This window comes from Lethenteron reissneri, chromosome 32, assembly GCF_015708825.2.
Source record: "Lethenteron reissneri isolate LAM-NWPU_2019-01 chromosome 32, ASM1570882v1, whole genome shotgun sequence".
Taxonomy (NCBI): domain Eukaryota; kingdom Metazoa; phylum Chordata; class Hyperoartia; order Petromyzontiformes; family Petromyzontidae; genus Lethenteron; species Lethenteron reissneri.
Genome location: NC_083810.1, coordinates 10380494 through 10404627, shown reverse-complemented (window position 1 = coordinate 10404627; position 24134 = coordinate 10380494). Strand labels below are relative to the sequence as shown.

Genomic DNA, 24134 nt, shown 5'->3' with positions numbered 1-24134 from the left:
CTTCCACGTGCGAGGTTCCCATTTATAAAACACAAAGAACCAATTTTTTTTTTCTACTTCACCCCCTCCCCACCTCACGGACTCTAACCAGCCAAAGTCTGCCATTTAAAAAGCATCTCAAATCACAAAGCAGATATATTTTTTAATAGAGGATTTTTTTTTTTTACAAAAACCTCTAACAGATGAAAAAACAAGTTGTCCAATGGCAGCACGGTGGTTGTGCCCTCTCATTGGCTCCTTTTGTCAGGCTCTTTCTGCCGACTTTTTTTTTAACCACCATCATCAGCCGCCACCGGTCAATCCACAGCTGGACCAAGGCCTCCCCAAGTCGTCGCGAAACACTCACGACCGTGCAGCGCAGCAATCATACATACATACATACGAATGTGCTGTTAAACCCGCCACCACCCGACACAGCCAATTAGTAAGGTTCGTCATGTAAATAAAAATGCCAATTCGTCACGAGTTCAACACACCAGTGTGTTGCAGAGTAAACCCACAACACCTCCAATTCGATTACGACGTTTCGCCGGTAATTGCAACCAGCATCATCAGGCGACAGCCAGAGTTAATCCGCCTCGCGCAAGCGCGTCGATCTCGTCGTCGCTTCATCCTAGCGGTGGAGGACATCCTCCTGGATGCGTTCCCCACCCCCCTCCTCCCTTTGGCTGCCACTCCGTTGTTATTCTCCACTCCGTTGTTATTCTTTCTCCACTCCATTGTTATTCTCCCACCCCCGCGGCCGTCCACCCTTCAAGCGTTTTAAGAGTCTTATAGGAGTTATTTGGCTGCTGCTATACATTTCCACGTGACGATAAGCCACACTTCGTTGTGCGAACATTTGTGATAGGCAGGTCGGGTTCTGAAAAAAGAGCTATATAGCTGAGTGGGCCTTACCTGGTAAAAATAAAGTGTTTAGTTAAATCGGCATGTCGAACCAGAGTCCACTTTTTTCACTTCATTAGCATTTATTGACCCAGGAATGCCTGTCTCGAGAAACTTTTTTATTGAAGGGTTTTGGAAAGAACGGTTGTTTAATATTGCCTGTATCCTGCATATATGTTACGTTCTCGAATCAAACGTGTTCTTCTGTCTGTCTCACAATGTCATTCCAAGCGTGTATCTCTCTCTACACTTCTTCGGGCCACACTCTCTCGTTCCGTCTCCTCTGTCGGTGTCCGTCACTCTTTCCCCGCAGCAGTTGCGACAAAACTTTGGCATTCATTTAAAAATCTCACCAACGGGCCGCTAAAAAAACATTCAGGCCAGCAACACTCCCCGCGAAGCAACGGTACCTTTTTCTAGCCTCTGCACGCCCCCCCCCCCCCCCCAACGAGTAGCTGCGTGGCTAAATTAAGTTTGGTGGCCTCCTGAGGGTGTGCTGTGGTAGGAGGGCGGAGGGGGGCCAACAGCACGTGGCAGCGTGTGTGCGGACATGCGCAGGACTGCAAACAAACACCCTTGTTTGAAAGTGCACCACCTGGTAACAGGGCGAGCACGAGCAGGCGAATGTGAGTCACAATGTGGAGGACCTAAACGGGGAGCGGTGGTGCAGCGGTTACAGCGCTGCGCTACGAATCTGGGGACCCGAGTCCGATTCCCGCTCACGACCAACACCAGTGATGATTAAATGAACCGGTCATGGGCCTCCCCTAGGGCAGCTCAGCCTTAAATGGGTACCGGCGTGATGTGTAAATGTCATCGCAAGGGAGACAAAGACGGCCGGGCGTGGTGCTGCACATACACCCACCCCCTCTCGTGTGCCGTGCTGGCCTTCATAGGTGCTCGCTAACAGCACTTGCCCCAACAGTCTGTTTAAGGCTGTCTTATTAGAGGCACCAAGGTCTCTTTTGCAACCTCCCGCTAAGGATAACGCAAAGTGCACACAGTCACTAACGTCAACCCACCAACGCCCCGTTGATGATCTTAACAGGCACTCGCGAATACACAACAAACACACTCGAGAGCAGCTAAGCATGTTTAAATACTGTACGTGTAAAGCCCCTTGTCAATCTAGGGGAGGAGAGCCCCAGGGAAGCAGCCTACCCCCCCACGCCATGTGGGTCGTGGGGTTATTTGACCACTACTTGACCACGCTGGTCACTGCGGGTTGGTGAAGGTGGAAGTACAGACGTCAGGGCGAAGCACAGTACAACAATAGGTTTTGCAGCCCTGCTCACTGTTGCCCACATCGTGGCACGAGCAGAAGCCTATAACATCCGTTGCCCACCACGAGGAGGTCACCCATCAAAGCTTCACCCAGGCTCAGGCAGCCCTGCTTAGCTTCTCAGGTCTGACGAGAACGGGCACATTTCAGAGATCGGTGATTTGGTCATAGGCGTTATGTATCAAATCCAAATGACAATAAGTTATAAATAGCTTCTGGGTGCTTCTAAATATAGCCGGGTTAGGGACAGGTATTTTTTTGCCAGCCTGCTCTTATTTCCACCCTTGCAAGAAAACATTTCTACCACTGGGAGGGCGTTCGCATGATTTCTATTTATTTCCAAATGCCAATTTTTCCCCGTCTCTGTAGGCAAGAAGAGCATGGCAAAAGGAAATTCACTGGAAATACAGCGATCACTCCATCCCGTCTTATGTCGAGAGCTAAGCTAGTTCGAACCTGGATCGCGTTTGATTGTGTAACCACGATGTGTACAAAAGCAGGTTTTATAGGAAGCGGGGGGGGGGGGGGGATACGATGTGGGCAGAGGGCAGTGCAACAAGATCCACAGTTGTACTCTACTCCTGAGCTCCTACATCTATGCTCCCCGCCTTCACCAACAAGTACTGACCGGTGTTATACGCTCCCACGCCTAAGATCCGGTCATTGTAAAAGCTCTTTTTCAGAAGCGACCTGGCCACAAATGATAGCACAACGAAGTGGCTTATCATCGTGTGGAAATTTCCAGCAGCCAAATATTTTAATCGCATGTTTCAAAATGTGGAGGGAAAACCCGGAGAAAAATCCACGCGACCACGGGGGGAGAGAACATGCAAACTCCAAATATACAGCAGGCGTCAGGGTCGGGATCAAACCCACAACCTCCTGTATACCAGGCGAGGTAGTTAACATCTCGCCACCACGGCACTCGAAGTTGTCATCCCGCTGTGAAGTGCTCCTCAACCGCAGTGCTCCCCTGCCGTTATTTTTAACTGGTACGCCAGCCCCCAGATATTTTCTCTACTGTGAGTACATCTAATCTCAGGGCTTCTTCAAGTTAATCTTTATATATATACATGGCATCAAGGCTTTCATCTCTGTACCAGTTCTCTCAATCAGCAGCCATCATTACAGCAATTGCTCATTATTGACGCCACTGCTCTGAAGTGATGAGTGGCCGCTTCATTACATCTGACTTTGTACTCATGGGCCGGTGGCAGTGTCTTGCGGATACAAGATTATTTCCGTGTTATTTAAGGTGGGTGTTAATGACATGATCGCATCATGAGCCATTTCCTTTGAAAAAACCCGAAACATCAACTCGCGCTTGTTCAGGATGCTTAGCATTGTATACATTAACACGCACTAGTTATTATGTTTTTGTGTTTAGTTTGTTGTCTTTCCCCCGCACCTCTGATTAGCACGGTTGGCCACGGACGGTACGAAACAATTTAAACATGCATATTAATATATTTCTCCACGTCTAACCTTGCACAAGACTTGTCTCAAAAGAACTCATTATGATAACAATAACGCACAGGGCCTTTGTCAGCGCACTGCCGGATGAAGGCCTCCCCATTCCATGTCAGTCATTGGGGTTGTTTGATCATACCTGACCACGCTGGTCAGTGTGGCCTGACAAAGGCCAGGGTGCTTGAGGAAGTGCTTCAGATATCACTCGCCACTGATGTTCGCCACGACCGGTTAATTGTGCAGTGCGTTTATGACCGAATTAAAAACAAAACGAAACCATGAATCGAAAGGAATTCGAATGAAAGTTAAAATAACACCGGAGTAGAAATGGGAGGGGCATATTTATTATTTATGGTAATAATTGAAACTTGCAAAGCGATCACAGTATTTACACATTCCCGAAGAAGAGCGAGAACGACTCAGAGGTGCAAGGAACCACAGAGAAGCAGTAAAGGCTGCGCCAAATTTCCCCAAAGTTCTGCGTGTCATCGGCCGATTAAAGAGCAGTGTTTACATGTAGGGGGGGGAAACTGGAGCACCTGGAGAAAGCTTGTGTGTCCGCGGGGGGGGGGCAACACTCGTCTATCCCATGCAGATGGAACGGCTGAGGTCCACATTTTACTGAACTGCCTTCTCCTGGCGAGCCAGGGAATGACCCCTCGACGCCGACGCAAAGAGTGTTTCACATCGATAGCGTGACCCACAAACCCACACCCCTCCACTGTGCTGGTTCACAGCTGAGCACCACCATCACCTGGCCAAGCATTTTAACATCTATTACGTTTGCTTTCACAGGAAATCTTCACCGAGAATCGAAACTCTTATTCACACGATTCCTGCCAATTTTTTGTTTTGCATAGTAGCGGGGGTGACAACGCAATGTGTAATCCCGCTCTAGTCAATTGCAGGTTATTTTTCCAGCATTGGGATGTTTGTCTAATGTCAGTTACATTGCGGGGGTTTTTTTTTAGCTATGGAAGGTAACCGGAGAACCCCGGGGGGAAAACAAAACCCAATACAGAACAGTGGGAGGACAAATTCCACGGGGAAAAGTGCCCGAGGTGAGAATCAAACCCAGGCCCTTCCCTGCTGTGAGGTACAAGCGTCACCCCACCGTGCCATGCTGCGACCCAATTATATTACTGATGCGTGTTGATAAGGGGAAGTATTTATTCATGCATATGGACAGAGCACCGCATTTCCTGTGACAATCAGCTGAGGTACCCCTCTAGTCCATTTTACAGCAAAGCCAAAGTCTATTAATAAACAACAGGTTCAGCTGAAATGGACGAGGCGCAAAAAAATGTATCGACATTCTAATCAACATCTATCGTGGCCGCAATCATAACAAAGGGGGTTAGATAAAATTAACTATCCAGTGAGCTTAAAATGAACGCGTGTCCTGACTTCAACCCAACATTTACTGTTTACCAGCAGGCTAGCTTCTCCTATGGGCCTTGCGAGGGAGACCGCTAACACACTTGTGGAAATCCCTCGAGCCTTCTTCATTCACGAAGTTGCTTTTCCAGACGAGGCAAAAAACGCACAGCAGTCAAAAGCAAAACACGCGCGGCCGTAGCTGAACACACCGTACAGTGTAAAGAGGATTTTTTTGTTTGTTTTTAAACATACTCCAAAGACAACGTGGCATGTAAAATGCCTTATATGGTCAAGAGGCAACGTTCAAGTCAGACATAAATCAGAACGCACGAGGTTAAATATAGAACACACAGCACTCCTCCCCCCGGCGGAACCATACAGCTTCCAGGGCCCGTCAAGAATAAAACAAAACACTTCGGGCGGATATTTTGTTTACCACAGAGGTCATTTTCTTTTTTTAATCATCCCACCGCATGCTGCAGTGGACAGCAAAACAGAATGCATGCCCGAGCCTCGTTCTGACTGGACGATCGGACGCCCGTGCTTCAGTGATATTCCCACCCTGCCCAGCCAAATACTGCCTTTCAGGCAAAGCAATTGGTCACATGTGAACTGTGAACACATAAAGATCCAACAAAAAATGTAGGTAAAATCCATGCATGCACATGGATTGTGTAAGGCTTTTCAACGTGCTTTTTTTGTCTTGGGAAGTACAGTATTGAATTAGCGGCAGAGAAGCTGTCGGCGCAAATATATTTCCCTGCATAAGCGCAAATAGTCCCTTTTGCTGTGGTTCGTGTCACAATGTTTTAGGCAACCTCTTGATAAATTTGGCCAAATTTCAATCGGGTGGCTTCCTAAGAGTAACGCAAATTTATTCTGAAGTTTGGCTCATATGAGATTATCTTTACAAGAGTTGTACTGTGTGCCACATTGCTGGAAAACATTTAAAAATTAGTGCTCACATGGTTTATTTACATTAAACCTGAAGTCTTTTGGTTTTGCCACCCTAAGTTTACCTTTTTGAAAACTGTCGCACAAAAAAAACGCAACAACACAAACTGCCAGGTCTCACCTTCTGTGCGTGGAGAGAGAGATTTTCTGGGCAGACATCGCCTACATGGAGGAAGAGGAAAGACACAGGATAATAATCATTTGGTGTGGGGAACATCAGCAAAGCATTACATTGATGTTGAAAGCTGAACTTTTGGAAGGTATATGGGCGGCTCTGAGGTCAGAGTCCTGAACCAGCACTGCTGAGATCCTGGGTTCAAATATATCCTCTTCCCCCGCACCTCCGATTAGCACGGTTGGCTACGTACGGTGCGAAAGACGTTCCAATACCAATACCACTAAGTGACGGTGACGTAACAACGGCACCTGTGCCAGGCCAGGTGTAATTTGAGGCCACGTGAAGTGTTGAAGGCTCGCTGACAGGAGGACACGGGACAGACCCAGGTACCCCCAGCTGTGCCAACTTGCTGCATTTTAGCCACCCGGTGCATCACTCGTTGTTGTGAGTATCACTCCTTTGCCCTCAGTTGTTGTTGGGAGGGCGACTGCCTCCAACTGCCCAGTAGCAGCGCCCTTCACGAGCCTCCTCCACAGGTGGAGGTGGAAAAAGACGTTCCACATACATACGTACGTATCCGTGATTAAACGGTGGTCTCCAGTTTAGCGAGGTGACGCTCTCTGCCTGATCATCAAAGATGGCATGGAATATGTGTTCACTCAGGTTTGGCCTATTCCATGAGATAAACACCATATGGAAGGCAAATACTGTAAATGTGTGCCACTAGTATGGTAAAAAAAAATCCCTGCAGATGTCAACTGCAGACATCGTTGTCAAAGATCCAGCCAGAGCCGTTTCCTCACACAGGGTGGTACACACCACGAGCTGTAAGAGGTCTGAACTAAAATGTATCCATCTCACGACATGTTGTTTATTGCACAACTTGAAGCAAAAACTTACAAAAATATAACTTTTAGTCAGGGAGAGGACAATAATAATTGAATTATCAATAGAAGCTGTATAATTTGTGCCAAAATTTTTAACTAATCACAGAAATGCGTTGGAAAGTGCAAAGTGTACAACCTAAAACACATTTCGAACAGATTCAGCAAAGGCTGTACATGTTAATTTAACATCTGCATGCAATGGTTCAAAATGTACTCAGTAACTTTGCTTAATGAGTAAAACTTGATGGAAACTTCCAATCTGGTGCAAGGGGCTCATGACACAGGTTGTACACACACACACCTGTGAAACCAGGAAACTGGACGTTTTATTTTGACAGGAAATAGGACGTTGGTGGCTTTATAAAGATCGCAGTGTTAGGACAGTGGCAACTTTACTAAGAAAACCAATTTTGTTATGAGCTCTTCCAACAGCCTCTTCCACTGCCAAGTGATGGCATCACTCCACTCCCAGCGTTCAGTTTTTTGTTACAAAAAAAATCTTTATTCTGACAAGTGACATTTACAACACTTTAATGGAAACACACCCAGCGATGGGCAGTGGCAGAGCCCGTGAAAAAGCTTACGCTGTTATGGGGCAAGAGTTTTCATGGTGAAGGTGAAAAGGTCACATTACCGCCAGCTGTCGGGCCTCCCCCCCCTCCCTTTCTGCCGCTATTGCTTATCAGGGCTGCACGGCAGATGACACAACTCCACCGCCACATCTGGTTCCCTAGAGCGTGCAGTTAAATGCCCAGGCAGTATCACGTCACAACAGGCACGACAGCCACGGCCGCAGAAGCCTGGTGGATCACCCAAGATTTTGCGCAACTCCCAAACCTGCGAGGTGGGCTGGAGGTGACACAGAAAACACATTCCTGCGGAGGGAGCTGGTAGGAACGTTGGGTTGCTCAGTCAATGGCCAGGGTCAACGGCGGCGTGGTGTATTCCGCAAATATGCCCGACTGTGAGGGCGGGCACAAGCCGGCGTGAGTAGGTTAAACGTTGAGTTTTATAAGGGCACCACGGAGTGACCAGCCCCTCCCCACCCAGCCCCACCCCTCCCACCCCCCACCCTCCCCACCCAGCTCCTCCCCTCTCCACCCAGCCCCACCCCTCCCATTTTTGGATGCACGACGGACGGACACAATAATCCCCTGTGGGCTGGTGTAACCAGGAGGTTCCTACCCGTAATAGGTTACTGCACCAATGAGTGCCATCTCCTTCCACGCTAGGGGTTCCCCAGCTCCTTCGGTTTCCTTCCACGTGCCAAGGTAAAGGTGCAAAGCTGAAAATTCTTGCCCACACCGCCACTGCCAAAAGGGCTTCAACCAGATCTAGACAGCCTCTCAACAAGTTATTTAGCCTCCTGCTCTTCCAACGTTGGCCAGATGCACTGGAAGAGATGGGAGTCCCCACTCTTTGCCGCCCCCCCCCCCGCCCCATGCAAAACTCTCCTAACAAGAGAAATGGCCAAACATCTCAATGTAAAAACTCATCCTGAAAAAAATCCCTTGCTCGAGAAATCAATTACATTAGAATAGAAAAAAACCTTATCACATCGGTCAAAGAACACTTCCTTAATAGGAAAAATATATAACAGCTGATGGTTTGGTCAATGGCCCTTCATCACAGCACAACTTATCACGCTTGTGCACCACTTTCAACAAAGTACCAAAAATATATTTTTAAAGGGTTATTTTTACAACAGCTACTTCCTAACCAGCACCTACTGTGCAACTAATGAAGCACAACAGTAACTCGGATACTCTCTTTCACTGTTGAATATTTAATCGCGTGTGAAGTCTGCATAACCTTGTACAGTAAGTGAACTGAAAGGAATATTTTTTTTAACTTAATTTGCGCCGATGCTTGCAATTGCTTAATTTGCCGTTCATTACACTGAGAAATATGTTGTAACTGCAGAATTTTTCGTTTTATAATCGTCTACAGCTGACGTAGCCAGGGCTGCCACAACCCTCTATCCAGCTTTCATTTCTTTGTATTCACCAACATCTTTCCTTAGCCAGCATCCCCACTTCGTTCAAACTCACTCATTCCCTTCTAGATCCCCAAGCCCCGCATCTATCCACCTGCACTCTGGTCCGTGTCTCTACTCCCGTTCCTTGCTCTTTCTTCAGCGAGTATCGCTTCTTCGTGCAAACTCATTCCTCTCCCATCTAGATCTCTCAGCCTCGCATCTATCCACCTGATTGTCCGTCTTACCCTCTATTCTCCTTCACCTGCTGTGGGCAGCAACGTCAAGTACGAGACCCTATCCGGGTTTCTTCCTGCAACATGTCCCGAGAACCAGTGTTGCCTTCTTTCCTTCACTTTTACTCAACAGTACTGTTGAGTAAAAGTGAGTAAAACTCCGGCTTGGAGCCCTGGTCTCGAGTCCAGCAAGAGCTTCAAATAAAACGCATAAAAAACCCCACAACAATCCTATGTACTCAAAAGCATATGGGTACATATATCGGTGTGTGCAGTGGTGTATCCATGTGTCAGTGTACAGATTAAACAATATAAAATGTTTACCCAATTTCCGTGTTGTGTGTACTCTGCTGTACAGTACGATAGTTATGGCCATCGGTCCGAGGTACGCTGTTCCCGATACCAGCCCACTACGCTTCCCTCATCCACCGCCCCCCTACACACCTATGATCCCCCCCCTCCCCCAAGTCACCCCACACCTCACCGCCATCCTCCACCACGATCACCTCTCCTCCATCCCAACTCCCAAACCCCCCACGCCATTCCTTACCCATCCCTCCCCCATCCCCCAATACTAATATATTGCTGCATGCACATTTACATCACAATTACACATTTTACACAATATACACAACTTAACATGCTATCCTGCATTGTATTACACATTTCACTTTACTGAACATTCAAAATTATGTCATTTTATTTTATCTGCTAGATTCTTGCAATAGCGATATACACTTAGCCGGTATTGCTGCGAATAAATATACAAACCGACTATCCCGGATTTTATTGACTCTTCATTGTTCATTTACGACAGTCTCACAATTATGTGATGCATTGCCGGATGTGTGTGGTTTAGCCATTGAGTGTCTCGCACACACAAACAAGGCGCCTAAATGTAAACGTTTAACCAATTAACCTTGCTCAAACCTCGTAACACGTGCTTACACAATAACCAACACAGGTGACCTCACTTAAAAGGCATCTGGAACTTCGTTACACCTACTGTACATACTGTGACACATGTGGAATGGAGATCATTTAGCCAAATACAGTTGGGAGGGAGTGGAATGAGTGTGCACACATTAAGGCTGGCACACGGCACACAAGGGATGTTTTGGCCAGAACCACTCCCAGCCACCTCTGGTGTCCCGCATGATATTTGCACACCGCGCCAGGTACTCGTATATGGCTCATTCGACCTATGGGAGGCCCAGAAGAGGTTCATATTCGAATTGGCAAATCTGCGCAGGAGCTAGAAATGAACACGGGTCCATCAGTCCTTTGTCACAAACTGGTAATGTACTAACCACCCCACTAAATCTCTCCAATAACAAAACGCACGCACAGTAAGCCACACATGCATGTGCACAAGATAAAGGTGCAGTCAGGCAATTGCATGCTCAAGCCACCACTGGCAGAAGGCCCTTAACTAGAAGAATCTCTTGGGGGACACTTCAATAAGAGCCTTTCTGGCCTACTCTTCCACACTGGCCAGACGTCGTGAGCATATACCCACAATTTAACCCACCACACGCAGCCAAGCCAATCAACTGTGGTCTATGCATTTCTACTGCAGGGTGGTCAGAGGCAGCGGGTTGGAAAGCAGGTGTTAAGAAACTTGCACCTTCGTTGCTTCAACTGCTGCGCTGGGAGATGGAATTGAACAGACGACCCCTGGATTCTAAATCCAGTGTGCTCACCATTGTGAACATCCCGTGTAGAGCTGAGAGTGTATTTTGCACTCACCTCGAGTATTCCTCCTCCTTCCCGTAGCGGCCAAGTCTCGAGTACTCCCTCGGCCTGTGCTGATGCTGTCACGGAGGAAAACGCACACGCACACACACAGAGACACACACCCCAGGCCAATGCCATTAGGAGGAGCCCATTCCTGTCCGGATAAAGAAGTCCGGCCAGATGCCACTTCCCAACAAAGAGAATAGGGAGCACTCTGAAAGAAACAAAAAAATACATTCAAAAATAAAAAAAGAATTGGACATCCCAACGACGCACAAGGTCTCAGAGGAAGCGTGATTTGCCAGGCCAAACAATACCCACCCACCTCTCCCCCTGTCTTAATACCTGGGGACTTGTCTCAAAATGATAGAGGAAGTTGAGGTTTTGTTTTTAAATATAACAATCATAATGGAAGATGTTAAATACCCCGGATGCCTCCTACAATCTGGCCAAACGTGTCAATGACATTCACTTTGGGTCATTTGCTTATCCAGGAAAGCCTCAGGACACTGACCGGCTCCCCTTCAGGACGGTCCTTCACCGAGATCTTCACCCACCGGCAACTCAAAGAATGCAACAATCCCCGTTGGGAATCGTAAGCAAATAGGAAACAATCGAATGGCGTTCCTGGATGAGAGATTTGCACAACACTCCCGTGGCGATTGCCCAATATACAATTTTAAGGGGTGTCTTTGCATGTGGGAGGAAACCGGAATACAGCACAAAGATGGGGTTCACAAGTTCCTCTTGCTGTACTGCCCCGTCTCTTGGCCTCCACACAGCCCAGTGGATTTGCCCAGATTCAGAAACCTCTCCATGATCCAATTGCCTCCAAAGCAACTGAATCACAGGCGTGTGGCACCATGCCCAGTTAAAAATGTGTCCAAAGAAATAACCCACAATCATAAAATCTGACAATAGCGGCCTCATCGTAAATAACGTATTTCCACATATTGTTGGAATTTCAAACTCACCGAGTATCAACTCTAAACCCTCTTTGAGGAGAGTTCTTCTTGAGATACTTGATATCCATTGCCAGGAGGGAGCAATAAATACATTATTATGAAATGTGTGACGCTTTGGGTGTTATCCCCAGAAACGCAAAGGAGTTTCTCCAAGCATTATGGAGGACCTTCGAAGGAAACGTGAGACTTGGTTTGACTTTCGTGGGTAAAGCGCATGAGAAAAGAAAAATAATAATATAAATGTGGTCGTGGAGCGGTGGCCCAGTGACGAGCACACCTATGCTATGAACCTGCCAACCTGAGTTCGATTTCAGGCTAAGAACATCGGAACCAGTCCCAAACCCCTCCGCCATGTTTATGAAAACACGCGAACCAGCGTTAAAGTGTGCTCAATACCACTCCCAATGACCAAAAGCGCAACCAGCACTGGATAAGCCAAGGGCTGGAAAATACTTAATCATTGCAAACATAATAACATTGAGTATTCATTCCATCAGATCTACATAAAACAAAGCTATATAAAAGCATAATAAACGTCATATTATTTCAAATATGCATATATATTAAATAAACATTGTAAGGCGTCATATCATTGGAATGCCTACATGGGCATTTTAAGCAGAATTACAAGATGAATATGGGAGAGAGAAAAAAACGCAACTCAGAAAACGTTTTTGCTGAGCAATGCTATGCTATGAGACTAAGGTTTTTTATCATCGGCTTTCCACGTCCCATTGGCTGTCTGAGGCACAGCACCACTTTCTAGCCAGCACATACATCTTTATAATGCTGTAGCTGAGTGCATTCACAGGAACAGCAGCAATCTTTCTTGGCGAAAATAAAATGGAAGAGAAGAGGGCTGAAGCATCACTCTGTGTTTATTTAAGACTGAATGTAGGATACTTTACAAAGTGGGCACATATTGATCACAGCCAAATGAGATGCAGTATATAATCTCAAGAAAAGTTTTTTAGGTAATTAATAGATTTGGATGTTTGTCTAATATTGAGCGTTTTTGCCTGTGGATGGAACAGAGAAAGCTGTGTAAATTCCCCATGCCCATGACAGTGACCAGCGTAGACTTCCCAGATAGGCACGGCACCAGCAGGTACGACTTGATTTTCTTTACCAACCTCAGAGAGAAGATGATGATGATTGATGGAGCTGAGTCAACCCTACTTCTTTCAATACAAGATCGCACAATCCTACATCAGCTTGAAATTATCTTGCAAACATTGCCCAGTTAAAATCTTGGATATTCGACCCTTAGAAACAAACACTTTGCATGATATTTTGAAAATTAGTATATTGTTTCACTCTACCAACAATGTGACGTGTCAACTATCCAGTGGTGGAAATTCAGGCATGGTGTCACTCATGTGCACATGGAAAAGTGAAGCTTTAATTTTTCTTGGATCGCACCCTTTTCTCAATTTGTTACGTTTGGTGAAAGAGTCAACAGCTGAGCATCTAATTCTGCTCTATTCGTATTCACATGTTGGTCGGAGGATCCCAACCTCTCCTTCTCTGCGTCTATGCCACTAAACGATGTGTATTGACTGAAATGCATTTTACAACCGGTGAATATTAAGGGATCATCTCTAACCTTGCAATGCTTCAACTTAACGGCAAATTAATAAAGCTAGGAGGCGTGATCTTGAAAATAACAACTAAAATTTTGAGTGGCACCCTTGTTTGCATTTTGCTGATTCACTGTATGACCTGCCAATACTTTTAACTTTACATTCAAGTTCACAGTTCGTGCTGACCTCAGTGTTAGCGTCATCAACAAAAATACTCTACCGTATCAGTGGGCACAAACGATTCAAGTTGGGGCGCCCTGCAAGGTAAGGGAATAAACAGCTCACGATCATCATCAGCCATGATCAACCCACTGTTCCATGAAGGCCTCCCCCTAGCCGTTACCATCTCTCATAGTCCTGTGATGTAGCAATCCACCGAGCAGCTGCACAGGAGCCGAATTCATCGCTACATCTCTGCGGCGGACACTCCTTTGGCTGCCACGCCAACGTATGTCCCGACCGTCCTTCTCACAACATGTCCTGCCCAAGTCCACTTCTTCTTCTTCTTCTGAGCAGTTCGCCGTCTTTGACTCATCCAAGTAATCCTCTTAATGTCTCTCATTGTTTTCCCAAATATGCTTCTCTCCATTCTTATTTGTTCACTTATTAGTGTTTGGCTCCGATTTCTTTCTTAAGGTCCATGTTTTGGATCGATGTCACGGTGAGTATTATGCCCTGATTAAAAACGTTTCTTCATTAAGCAGATTGAGATGTTGATTTTCATTATGAAGTTAAGCCAAAGAAAAGCATTCCAACCCACCCAAAAGAAAAATCTACATTCAAATAGCATAACAAATAACGGTGACACTGGGCAGCAGGGCTGATTACAAGAAGCACCGCATGTTGTAACAAGCTTGCGCTGCCAGATATGCCCAGTCACCACCGCGGCCAAAAAGGCCAATGCAAAAGTCACTCGGCAAGTGTGTTAAATCCCACAAAATTTACACTGCGTACGCTTGGAGTAAATTTACTGCATTATGTTGGGCCCATGCTTTATGATGCAGATTTATCTTTTAAATTAGTAATTTAATTATGTTGCGTTTTAATCGCCACTCGCCAACACGTGCTATAGCAGCTACATTATGTAACGCTACAGCAGTAAAGAATCCAAGAACATTATTGTTCAAAGGCATCCTCTTACCTCTGGACTATTAAGACTAAACCGAAACAACACAGCCCATCAAAGCTTGAACACGCTGAACGGCAACGCTGCAGCATTTTACCATTGTAAATCCTCCAAAGACACGCTGGCAAGTAACACTTATTGTTTGTCAGGAAACAAGTGCAGGCCAAAAGCCCCAATTTTCCTATACGTTGATGCGGCTGAAGAGAGGTCGTCAGTGGGTAAAATTTGCCAGGAACTTGTGAGAACTGAACAGCTAAACTAAACATTTACCGACATTATTGGTAAATAAAAGAGGCCCTTTAAATGTGTACGGTATTTGGTGAAGAGTTTACAGACAGCACTTTACCTTTACAACTTACATCCCCTTTGTAAATCCACTACTGGTCAGGATGGAATCCCCTCTCCCTGTTGGTCCATGGGGGCTCATGTGACCATACTTTACCACACTGGTTAATATAGGTGGTAAAGGGGTGGCTACAAACCGGTTTATATATCACTCACAACTCATGATAGCTGTGGCCAGGAATCCAATTCAGGTTGCCGGGTTCAGAGCAGAGCGCATGAACAACTGCCCACCGTGCCACCAATTTCCCCAAAAAACCGTAACTGAATGGACTCCATAATGGTGACTTGATGCAATCCATCAAGTGCAGCTTATTTTGAATTAATATTTAACACAACTGACTGCAACGAATGTAAACAGTAATAATTCACAGTCCTTTGCCAATCCACTGCTGGATGAAGCCCTCTCCTAGACATGTTGGTCATGGCGTTTGTTTGAGGATATATTCCACACTGGTCAGGGTGGGTCGTTGAAAGGCGGAAGGGGGGACAGAACCACATCAGATATAATTCCTCAACGGTGTTGGTCATGGCTGGAAAAACAACGTGGCTTGAAACCCCTCCACCCCCTTAGCTTCCTAATGAGTAATTAACAAACGCACCACCATACTCCGTGATGATATGGCAGTGTATTAGTTGTTTATCTTGGTACCTCAAGCCCTACTGCTGATTCAACTCTCAGCCCTGCCACTAATGGCGTCTCAAAGGCCCTCACCTGCTTAAGAAAAACATCGATATGAATATCGATTATTCTTTCGGTTTTTCGGGAAAGTCACGTAGATAGTTTTTTAAAAAAATAACAACAAAAAATTACCAAAAACTACGACGTTTCGTTCGTCATCAGGAAGAAGAAAAAAAGCGGGGGAAAGTTGCTGAGGCAGGCTGTTTTAAAGGTTTAAAACGGGTGTAGCCCAAGGGTCATAAACCAAGTGGGCGGGGCTAGTGATGTTAATGTGAGAAATTAGCATGTTAATGGGAAATCGCAGAGAAGCCACCGAGCTCGACGTTGCTGCTCTGCGATCTCCCATTAACATGTGAATCTCTCACATTAACATAGACACCTCCACGCCCTCGTCATGGAGGTCATCCTCCGATCTTACATTAACATGCTAATTTCTCACTTTAACATCACTACTTCGTTAATGACCCTTGGGCTACACCCATTTTAAACCTTTAAAGCAGCCTGCCTCAGCAACTTTCTCCCTCTTTTTTTCTTCCTGATAACGAACGCTTGTGTTGCGACCGAAACGTCGTAGTTTTTTGTATTTTTTTGTTCTTTTCTTTGAACCTATCTACGTGACTTTACCGAAAGACCCAAAGAAAATGAATTCCTGCAGTCACGAAAGCTTTAAGTCAATATTTAAATATCGATTATAAATTCCTTCCTTGGAGTGATGTAAGTGTATGCTGAGAAATTATGGACCGTCCTGGAGACTTGTGAAAAGAACAAAAAAATGATGCACACCAATATTTCAATGCATGACACGGCTGTAAATTAATCAAACATGACACGTGATGACGATTTTTAGCCCTCATATAAGATAATTTTTTCCAGGTTCTCCAGTCTCCTCCCGCACAAAGCCAAATGCACATAAATCGAATTGCCAAAACATCCTGATGTAGCAGAACTCTCCTCATCAAAGTATCTTGTGGATTTATTTGGCAAATATTTGGCATGAGTCACTGCAACTCTGTCATATGTCCAATACCCACAAGGTAACTCTTAAAACTACAGATAACTATGGGAGTTGCAATGCATGGATTTCTAACAATCCTTAGGATCAAGATACACGTGAAGTCTGCAGCAACTCCAAGCGACATCATTTACCACAACACGAAGCAAATTGGTTGCATCTTGAGTCGAACCATGACTATTCATGAAACCGGCAAAGCGGTGAATCATCACACCTCAACAGACAGCTCAAAATTGCTATGCCTTGTCTGAAAAATCGCTTCCATCCTCCCCTTTGCTACTGCTGTGGCAAGGACGTCAAGTGATCTCATCTCCCCCAAATCTCCCTTCTGCTCCAGCAACAAAAGCCAGAGGCAACAATTTGCGGCCCCATTTCATGACGTTCAATCATCTATTTGTTGAAACCGACCCTAAAACTGTGCTCGTATCTCTGTACACGATAACCTAAGTTTAAATGGTTACATTACATTAATCAATGCCAGCCCTTTGCCCGAACGCAGGTCAGTGCAGGGTTGGTGAAGCACAGGCCAGGAATGGCTCAGATATCAGTAGCCACTGACGTGAGCTCTGGCAGGGGATATCTAGAAAGTTAAACTGCCAGGTTCGTAGCACTGCCTATGAACCACTGCACCACCTTTCCTCCAAATGTTTATTATACTGGTAGGAACCTCCTGGTTACACCAACCCACAGGGGATTAATGTGTCCGTCGTGCAGGGAGGGGCTGGGTGGTGGAGGGTGGGTCTGGGTGGGGAGGGGAGGGTGGGGAGGGGCTGGGTGGGGAGAGTGGGGCTGGGTGGGGGGTGGGATGGGTGGGGCTGGGTGGGGAGGGGCTAGTCACTACGTGGTGCCCTTATAAAACTCAACGTTTAACCTACTCACGCCGGCTTGTGCCCGCCCTCACAGTCGAGCATATTTGCGGAATACACCACGCCGCCGTTGACCCTGACCATTGACCTAGCAACACAATGTTCCTACCAGCTCCCTCCGCTGGAATGTGTTATATACAGTATTTCTACTTTAATTCCAGATGTTACTGTCATTATAGCACACCTTTGACACAGGCAGAATATCTAACTACCTTAACCACATAAGTTGTAGATATAGTGTATGCCAGCAGAACACTTGAATTGTATAACTATTGACTTATCACCTCCCTTTAGTGGTTGGTAAAAACAAATAAGCACTACCTGGTACTGTAAGTGGCACCCCCAGATAAGAAGATGTTGATGAGGGACTCCGTGGGAGCTCTGTTGACCACGACTCTCGACCACCATGCATAGGAGTGATTTTTTTAGGCTGCCGAGAGGTGTGTATGTGTATAGGTCGACTCAGCCTCGTATGAGTACCTCGTGTGGTGTGTACATATCTCCACTAGGGAGACAAAGGTGACCGGCTGCTGGCCAACCCACCCCCCTCTTGTGCTGTGCTGGCCTTCATAGATGCTCGCTAACAGCGTTTGCCCCAAAATCTGTTTAGGTGAAACAGTATGGGGGGGGGGGGTATCTTTGTCTTTGGTGAGAATGATTGCCATTTTTAAAAGGCATCATTTGGTCTCACCATGGGAATGTTTCGTTATCAAAGCCAGGTCAGAACTCAAACTCTGTTGCTCTCTTGAAGAGAAATTGCCCCCCCCTCCTTCAATCCCCCCACCCCACTCACCCCCCCCCCACCCCACTCAGCCCCCCCCCACTCAGCCCCCCACACCACTCAGCCCCCCACCCCATTCAGCCCCCCCCACCCCACTCACCCCCCCACCCCATTCAGCCCCCCCCACCCCACTCAGCCCCCCCCACCCCACTCAGCCCCCCCCCACCCCATTCAGCCAAACACCACCCCACTCAGCCCCCCACCCCACCCAGCCCCCCCCCCCACTCAGCCCCCCCCACCCCACTCAGCCCCTCCACCCCATTCAGCCCCCCCCCCACCCCATTAAACCCCCTCACCCCACTCAGCCCCTCCACCCCATTCAGCCCCCCCCCCACCCCATTCAACCCACTCAGCCCCCCCCCCTACCCACCCTGCCCCCCAAGCAGGAACAGCGAACTTCCCTTGCACTGGGGTAGGGAAGTGAACAGAATGAATGTTCCCCGTTCAAGATATCAACGATCTCTGTGCCCTGCCCATAGCAGTTTGGAGACGTTCACCCATCGGCCAATGACCGATACAAACGTGACACGAGACGTGAACGTGTTGCATGGCGGTATTTAAAAACGTGGAGCGATTAAATCGTTGCCTTCGACATTTTCCAGACGTTTAGCGTACCAAGCGTACCAAGTGCAGAAACACGATGCGTACCGTACAACTATTAACCAAAATAAATAAATAAAAGATCGTACGCGGTGTTATGCAATAACAGTACCACGTTCCTACAAAACACGCTATTAACGATTAAACATAAACAGTCAACTTCCACCCGATTACACAAATAACTTCTCTGTGTGCACAGATGCGACACTTCAACGTATATATTTATAACCGTACGTTCGTTTTAAAAAATCGACACTTTCAAAAAACGTACAAATATTTAGTTTTACACGTGCTCGTCTAGAGAGAGGGAACTTAAGTATATAACGCGGTGATACGGGGGAGTCAATTGAGACGAAATCCTCTCCGCTTTATGCGCTTTGCTCCCGCAACCGCGACGTTTCAAGGACCCCCCCACCACCAGACCCCCCCCGCTCCGTGCAAAACCCGGAGCAGATTTCACCCCCTGCCCCCCACCGCTCCGTGCAAAACACGGAGCAGAATTCACCCCCTGCCCCCCCCCCCCCAGCTCCGTGCAAAACACGGAGCAGATTTCACCCCCTGCCCCCCCCCCAGCTCCGTGCTCTACCCCGCAGAGGACCCCCCCTGGACCCCAACGCACGCTACAACAAATAAAAGCGAAGGGGGGGGCGGCAAATAACCAAAACCCCGTAGCAAAGAACGTGCCATTGTTATCCTTTAATAAATCCCGCAACTTCCCAAAAGCTTAACTAGTTTCACGCAGTAAACTCGCGTCCCTCTCATCATCAAAGTCCAAAAAATCGTGCCCCTGAGCGCTGCGTGTTGACGGCGCTGCATTGTACACAATGCGGACACCCCCTCACACACACACAAACACACACAACCGTGCCGCTCGAAATACAACAACAAGAACACTTAAACTGTAACACCGTCGTGCCCGTGTTTTAAAGTAACAGCGGAAAGATCACAAAAAACACAGAAAAATTCACTGCGGCCCCCCCGCCCCCTCTGTTTTCAACGCAAATTCCACGTTGAGCTCTCCCCGCGGGCCCCCCCTTCTTTCCTAGCCGCTCTACCGGGCCAACGCCGCTTCACGCGGCCAAGGTGAGAACGCCGAGAGGGGGGGGGGGGTGGTCAAACGCGTGAGGTTGGCGAGATTACGACTGGTGACAGGCATGTTTGTGACGATGTTTGTGGCGATGATGATGATGATGTTGTTGTTGTTGTTGACGACTCGTGTGGAATTCCCCTCACCTCCTCGCCCGAGCAGTCCGTCCGCTGTCGGCACGCACGCAACGAGCAGCAGCCGCACCGCGAGGCCCAGCGAGCGGGAAACCATCCCGGCCATGCTGCTCTCTCTTTCCTCTCCTCTCTTCTCTCTCTCTCGTCTTTAAACACCAACTTTGTCTTCTTCTCTCCTCCTCGTAATCTTCTCAAAAATCTTCTGATTCTCCTCCTCCTCGTCGTCGTCGTCGTCTTCTTTCCGCCTCGTCCCGTCTCTCTCCGTGGCGCCGCCGCCTCTGCGAGCGACGCTGCCGAGGACTGTGCTGGTTGTGGTTTGAGTGGCAGTCGGAGGGGGCGGGGTTAGGGTCGTGTGGGGGGGGGCGGGGCGGGGGGTAGCGGGAGGGGCGGGGGGCGGTAGCGTGGGGGGGGGGTAGCGTGGGGGGGGTAGTGTGGGGGGGGGCGGTAGCGTGGGGGGGGGGGTAGCGTGGGGGGGGGGGTAGCGTGGGGGGGGGTAGCGTGGGAGGGGGCGGTAGCGTGGGGGGGGGTAGCGTGGGGGGGGGCGGTAGTGTGGGGGGGGGGGGTAGCGTGGGGGGGGGGTAGCGTGGGGGGGGGTAGCGTGGGGGGGGGGGTAGCGTGGGGGAGGGGGCGGTAGTGTGGGGGGGGCGGTAGCGTGGGGGGGGGTAGCGTGGGGGGGGGGGGTAGCGTGGGGGGGGGGCGGTAGTGTGGGGGGGGCGGTAGCGTGGGGGGGGGGGGTAGTGTGGGGGGGGCGGTAGCGTGGGGGGGGCGGTAGCGTGGGGGGGGTAGCGTGGGGGGGGGTAGCGTGGGGGGGGGCGGTAGTGTGGGGGGGGGCGGTAGCGTGGGGGGGGGGGTAGTGTGGGGGGGGCGGTAGCGTGGGGGGGGTAGCGTGGGGGGGGGTAGCGTGGGGGGGTTTGACTGCATGGGGACGCAATGGCCACGGGGATGCGCTCTCTCGTCACTGAACTTGGTCTGGAATCGCCACAAAGACAAAGATCCCCCGGGTAGCCTGTAACAGGCTGTAGGGGCAAGTGCTGTTAGCGAGTAGCACCTACAGACATACAACAAAGACAAAGATCCCCGTGTAGCTTTAACAGACTGTAGGGGCAAGTGCTGTTAGCGAGCACCTATGATGGCCGGCACTGTTGCACACGGAGATGGTTGGTGGGCAGCATCACACCCGGCCGCCTTTGTCTCCCCCGGTAGCGATGTTTTTACTACACATCGAACCGGGTGACTCATTTGAGGCTGAGTCGACCTAGGGAGAGGCCGGCCCAGGACCGGTTCCAGATGATCGTCACCGATGTTGGCCGTGAGCGGGAAAATCGAACAGCACATCTACGTCTAGGTCGACTCAGCCTAAAAATGTTGAGCGCTATCCCGTTACGAACTGCAAATCGAGGCTCCCCCGCCACTCAAAACTTTGCAAACTGCAGGACAAACGTTCCCCTCGCCCCGTAATTTGAAGCAGATATCAGTGGGCACTTGTGATCGATTTGTGGCAGGAAAACCGAAGTCCAGTAGCCAAAGGTTGAGTAGTGTACCATTCTGTAGTTGTGTGTATCAGTGGCGCATGGCTGTGAACCCCTTATCAGTGCCCTAGTTGACTACAGACCAATTCAGACCTCATTGGTCACCCCGTGTCCCTTATAAATCTCAACGTTCATCCGACAAAGTTCCATCGGCAAGAGAGAAACACAAATAGACATTTTTTTTGCACGAACTGAAACGGCTGGACGCCGTATGGACCTGAAAACTCAATTTCTCTGTACAAGAATAGTACTGGGTAAACCCAATGGGTTGACAGCGATGGTGGCGTAGTGACCGCCTTACCAGTGGTGTAGTAACTACATTACCAGTGGCGTAGTAACTACATTACCAGTGGCGTAGTAACTATATTACCAGTGGTGTAGTAACTACATTATCAGTGATGTAGTGACTACATTATCAGTGTTGTAGTAACTACATTACCAGTGGTGTAGTAACTACATTACCAGTGGTGTAGTGACTACATTATCAGTGTTGTAGTAACTACATTATCAGTGGCGTAGTGACTACATTATCAGTGGTGTAGTAACTACATTATCAGTGGTGTAGTAACTACATTATCAGTGGTGTAGTGACTACACTATCAGTGGTGTAGTGACTACATTATCAGTGTTGTAGTAACTACATTATCAGTGGTGTAGTAACTACATTATCAGTGGCGTAGAAACTACATTATCAGTGGTGTAGTGACTACATTATCAGTGGTGGAGTGACTACATTATCAGTGGTGTAGTAACTACATTATCAGTGGCGTAGTAACTACATGACACTGTGCATAATGCACGGGCATAGTATTGATTTGGAACCCCCCCCGCCCACCTCCTACGCATTTTCCATATGCTGAATTCCTCTTGATATGCAAATTATTTTGTTTAGGCGCTCTTCTTCCCACCTCCCCCCCTCTAACCCAGCTTAAATATACGCTCCAAGCTTGGTGGTGCTTCATTCTTCGCCTGAGGACGGCTGCTTGCGTTGTGGCCGAAACGTCGTGAGAATTGTTTTATTATGTTTTATTTTTATTATTTTATTACTTCCCTTCTACGTGACTTTACCGAAATAACCAAGAAGATGACACTGTGTAACAAGCAAAAAAATTGTCCCTGGGTAGTAAGTGTTATTTTCTAATTGCTTATGCCTCAAAAGTACAGAAAATGGCTAGTATTCCCCACAAACTTTGCTTTTGTGACCAGGACAGTGCTATTTTGAAATTTACCTATTTTCAATGAGAAAACGTGGCGTGCATTTGTGTCATTCCTTCACATACATTCCTGGTCACAAAAGCTACGTTTGTGGGGAATCATAGACATTTTCTATACTGTTTAGACATAAGCAATTGAAAAAATTGCACTTCGTACCCAGGAACAAAAATTGTCTTACAAAGTGTTATCAGCCCAGGGGGGGGTGCGGCAATCGGTCAGTCGGGGCCCCAATATTAGATTCGTCTCGCACGGTCGCACCTAGGAGACAATTCGATATCACAGCTCCTCTTTGCCTAATCACAAAATAAGTTGTTGTTGTTGTTGTTCTTTTTACACTGTTGTTGAAAACATATCTCGTGATGGTTTTCAAGGAGGGGGGCCCAACTCGGAGCTTTGGAGGGGTGGCAAGGCACCCCCTGCCCCCAAGCTCGTTACACTATCGCTGTCTATGTATTTTCTTTGGTTCTTTCGATAAAGTTATGTAGATAGAAAAATAAAAAATAAAGTGTATTATTTTACTTTTATTAATTTTAATTTTATTTTTTTACCTACGTGACGTTACCGAAAAAAACCTAAGAGTATGAATCCTTGCAGTCACGAAAGCTTCAAATCTAGAATGTATGGAGTACCCATAAGAAGGATTTTTTGGGGGTTAGATCGCGTAAATATGTAAATGTGTCGTTAAAACCCGCCACCACCCGACACAGCCAACTAGTAAGGGTTGTCATATAAACAGAACGTGGCCAATTCGTCACTAGTACAGCACTAACCGGTGTGTTGGAGAGCGAGGCCACAACATTTACAATCCGAGTACTTAACGACACTTTTATATATTTACGCGATCTCACCCCAAAAAACCCCTCGATTATGGATGAGATTTTTCGCGAAAGCCTACGTGTATATGTAGTAAGTTTATTGACACTAGACACACACATGCTTGGTGTGCATTTTACTCTATGGAGCATCTAATCGGAGAAAACTCTAACTATTATTTAATTTATTTTCACGTTGGTGGTGCATGCCTGGAATTCGGTGGGCTTTTGGAAGCAAAGGGTTGGTGTATCACGTAGGGATTCAGCATCATCATGCGCGCGCATGGTCACTCCACTGCTGGATAAAGGCTTCCCAAAGCCGCGTCGGTCATGGGGGTAGTTCGACCATATTTGACCACTCTGTAGTTCCTGTGTGGGAGATGCCTCTTATCCTCTTATTCCTGCTGGGCTGGGCAGAGGTGGCCCGGAGATGGCAGTACAGCAAGTGGGTTTGTGAATCTGTCTGTACAGAATGT

The 24134-nt window shown here is 47.7% G+C and overlaps 1 protein-coding gene across 1 annotated transcript in view; it reads right to left on the bottom strand.

The window, feature by feature from the left end:
- Positions 1-20412, bottom strand: part of LOC133350013 (transmembrane protein 131-like) — a 109315-nt gene extending 88903 nt beyond the window's left edge. The window contains 3 exon segments of the mRNA XM_061563962.1: positions 6093-6133; positions 10937-11001; positions 20115-20412. Of these exon segments, the coding sequence (XP_061419946.1) occupies positions 6093-6133; positions 10937-11001; positions 20115-20208 (200 nt within the window). The 5' untranslated portion in view covers positions 20209-20412.
- Positions 20413-24134: the final 3722 nt, after the last annotated feature.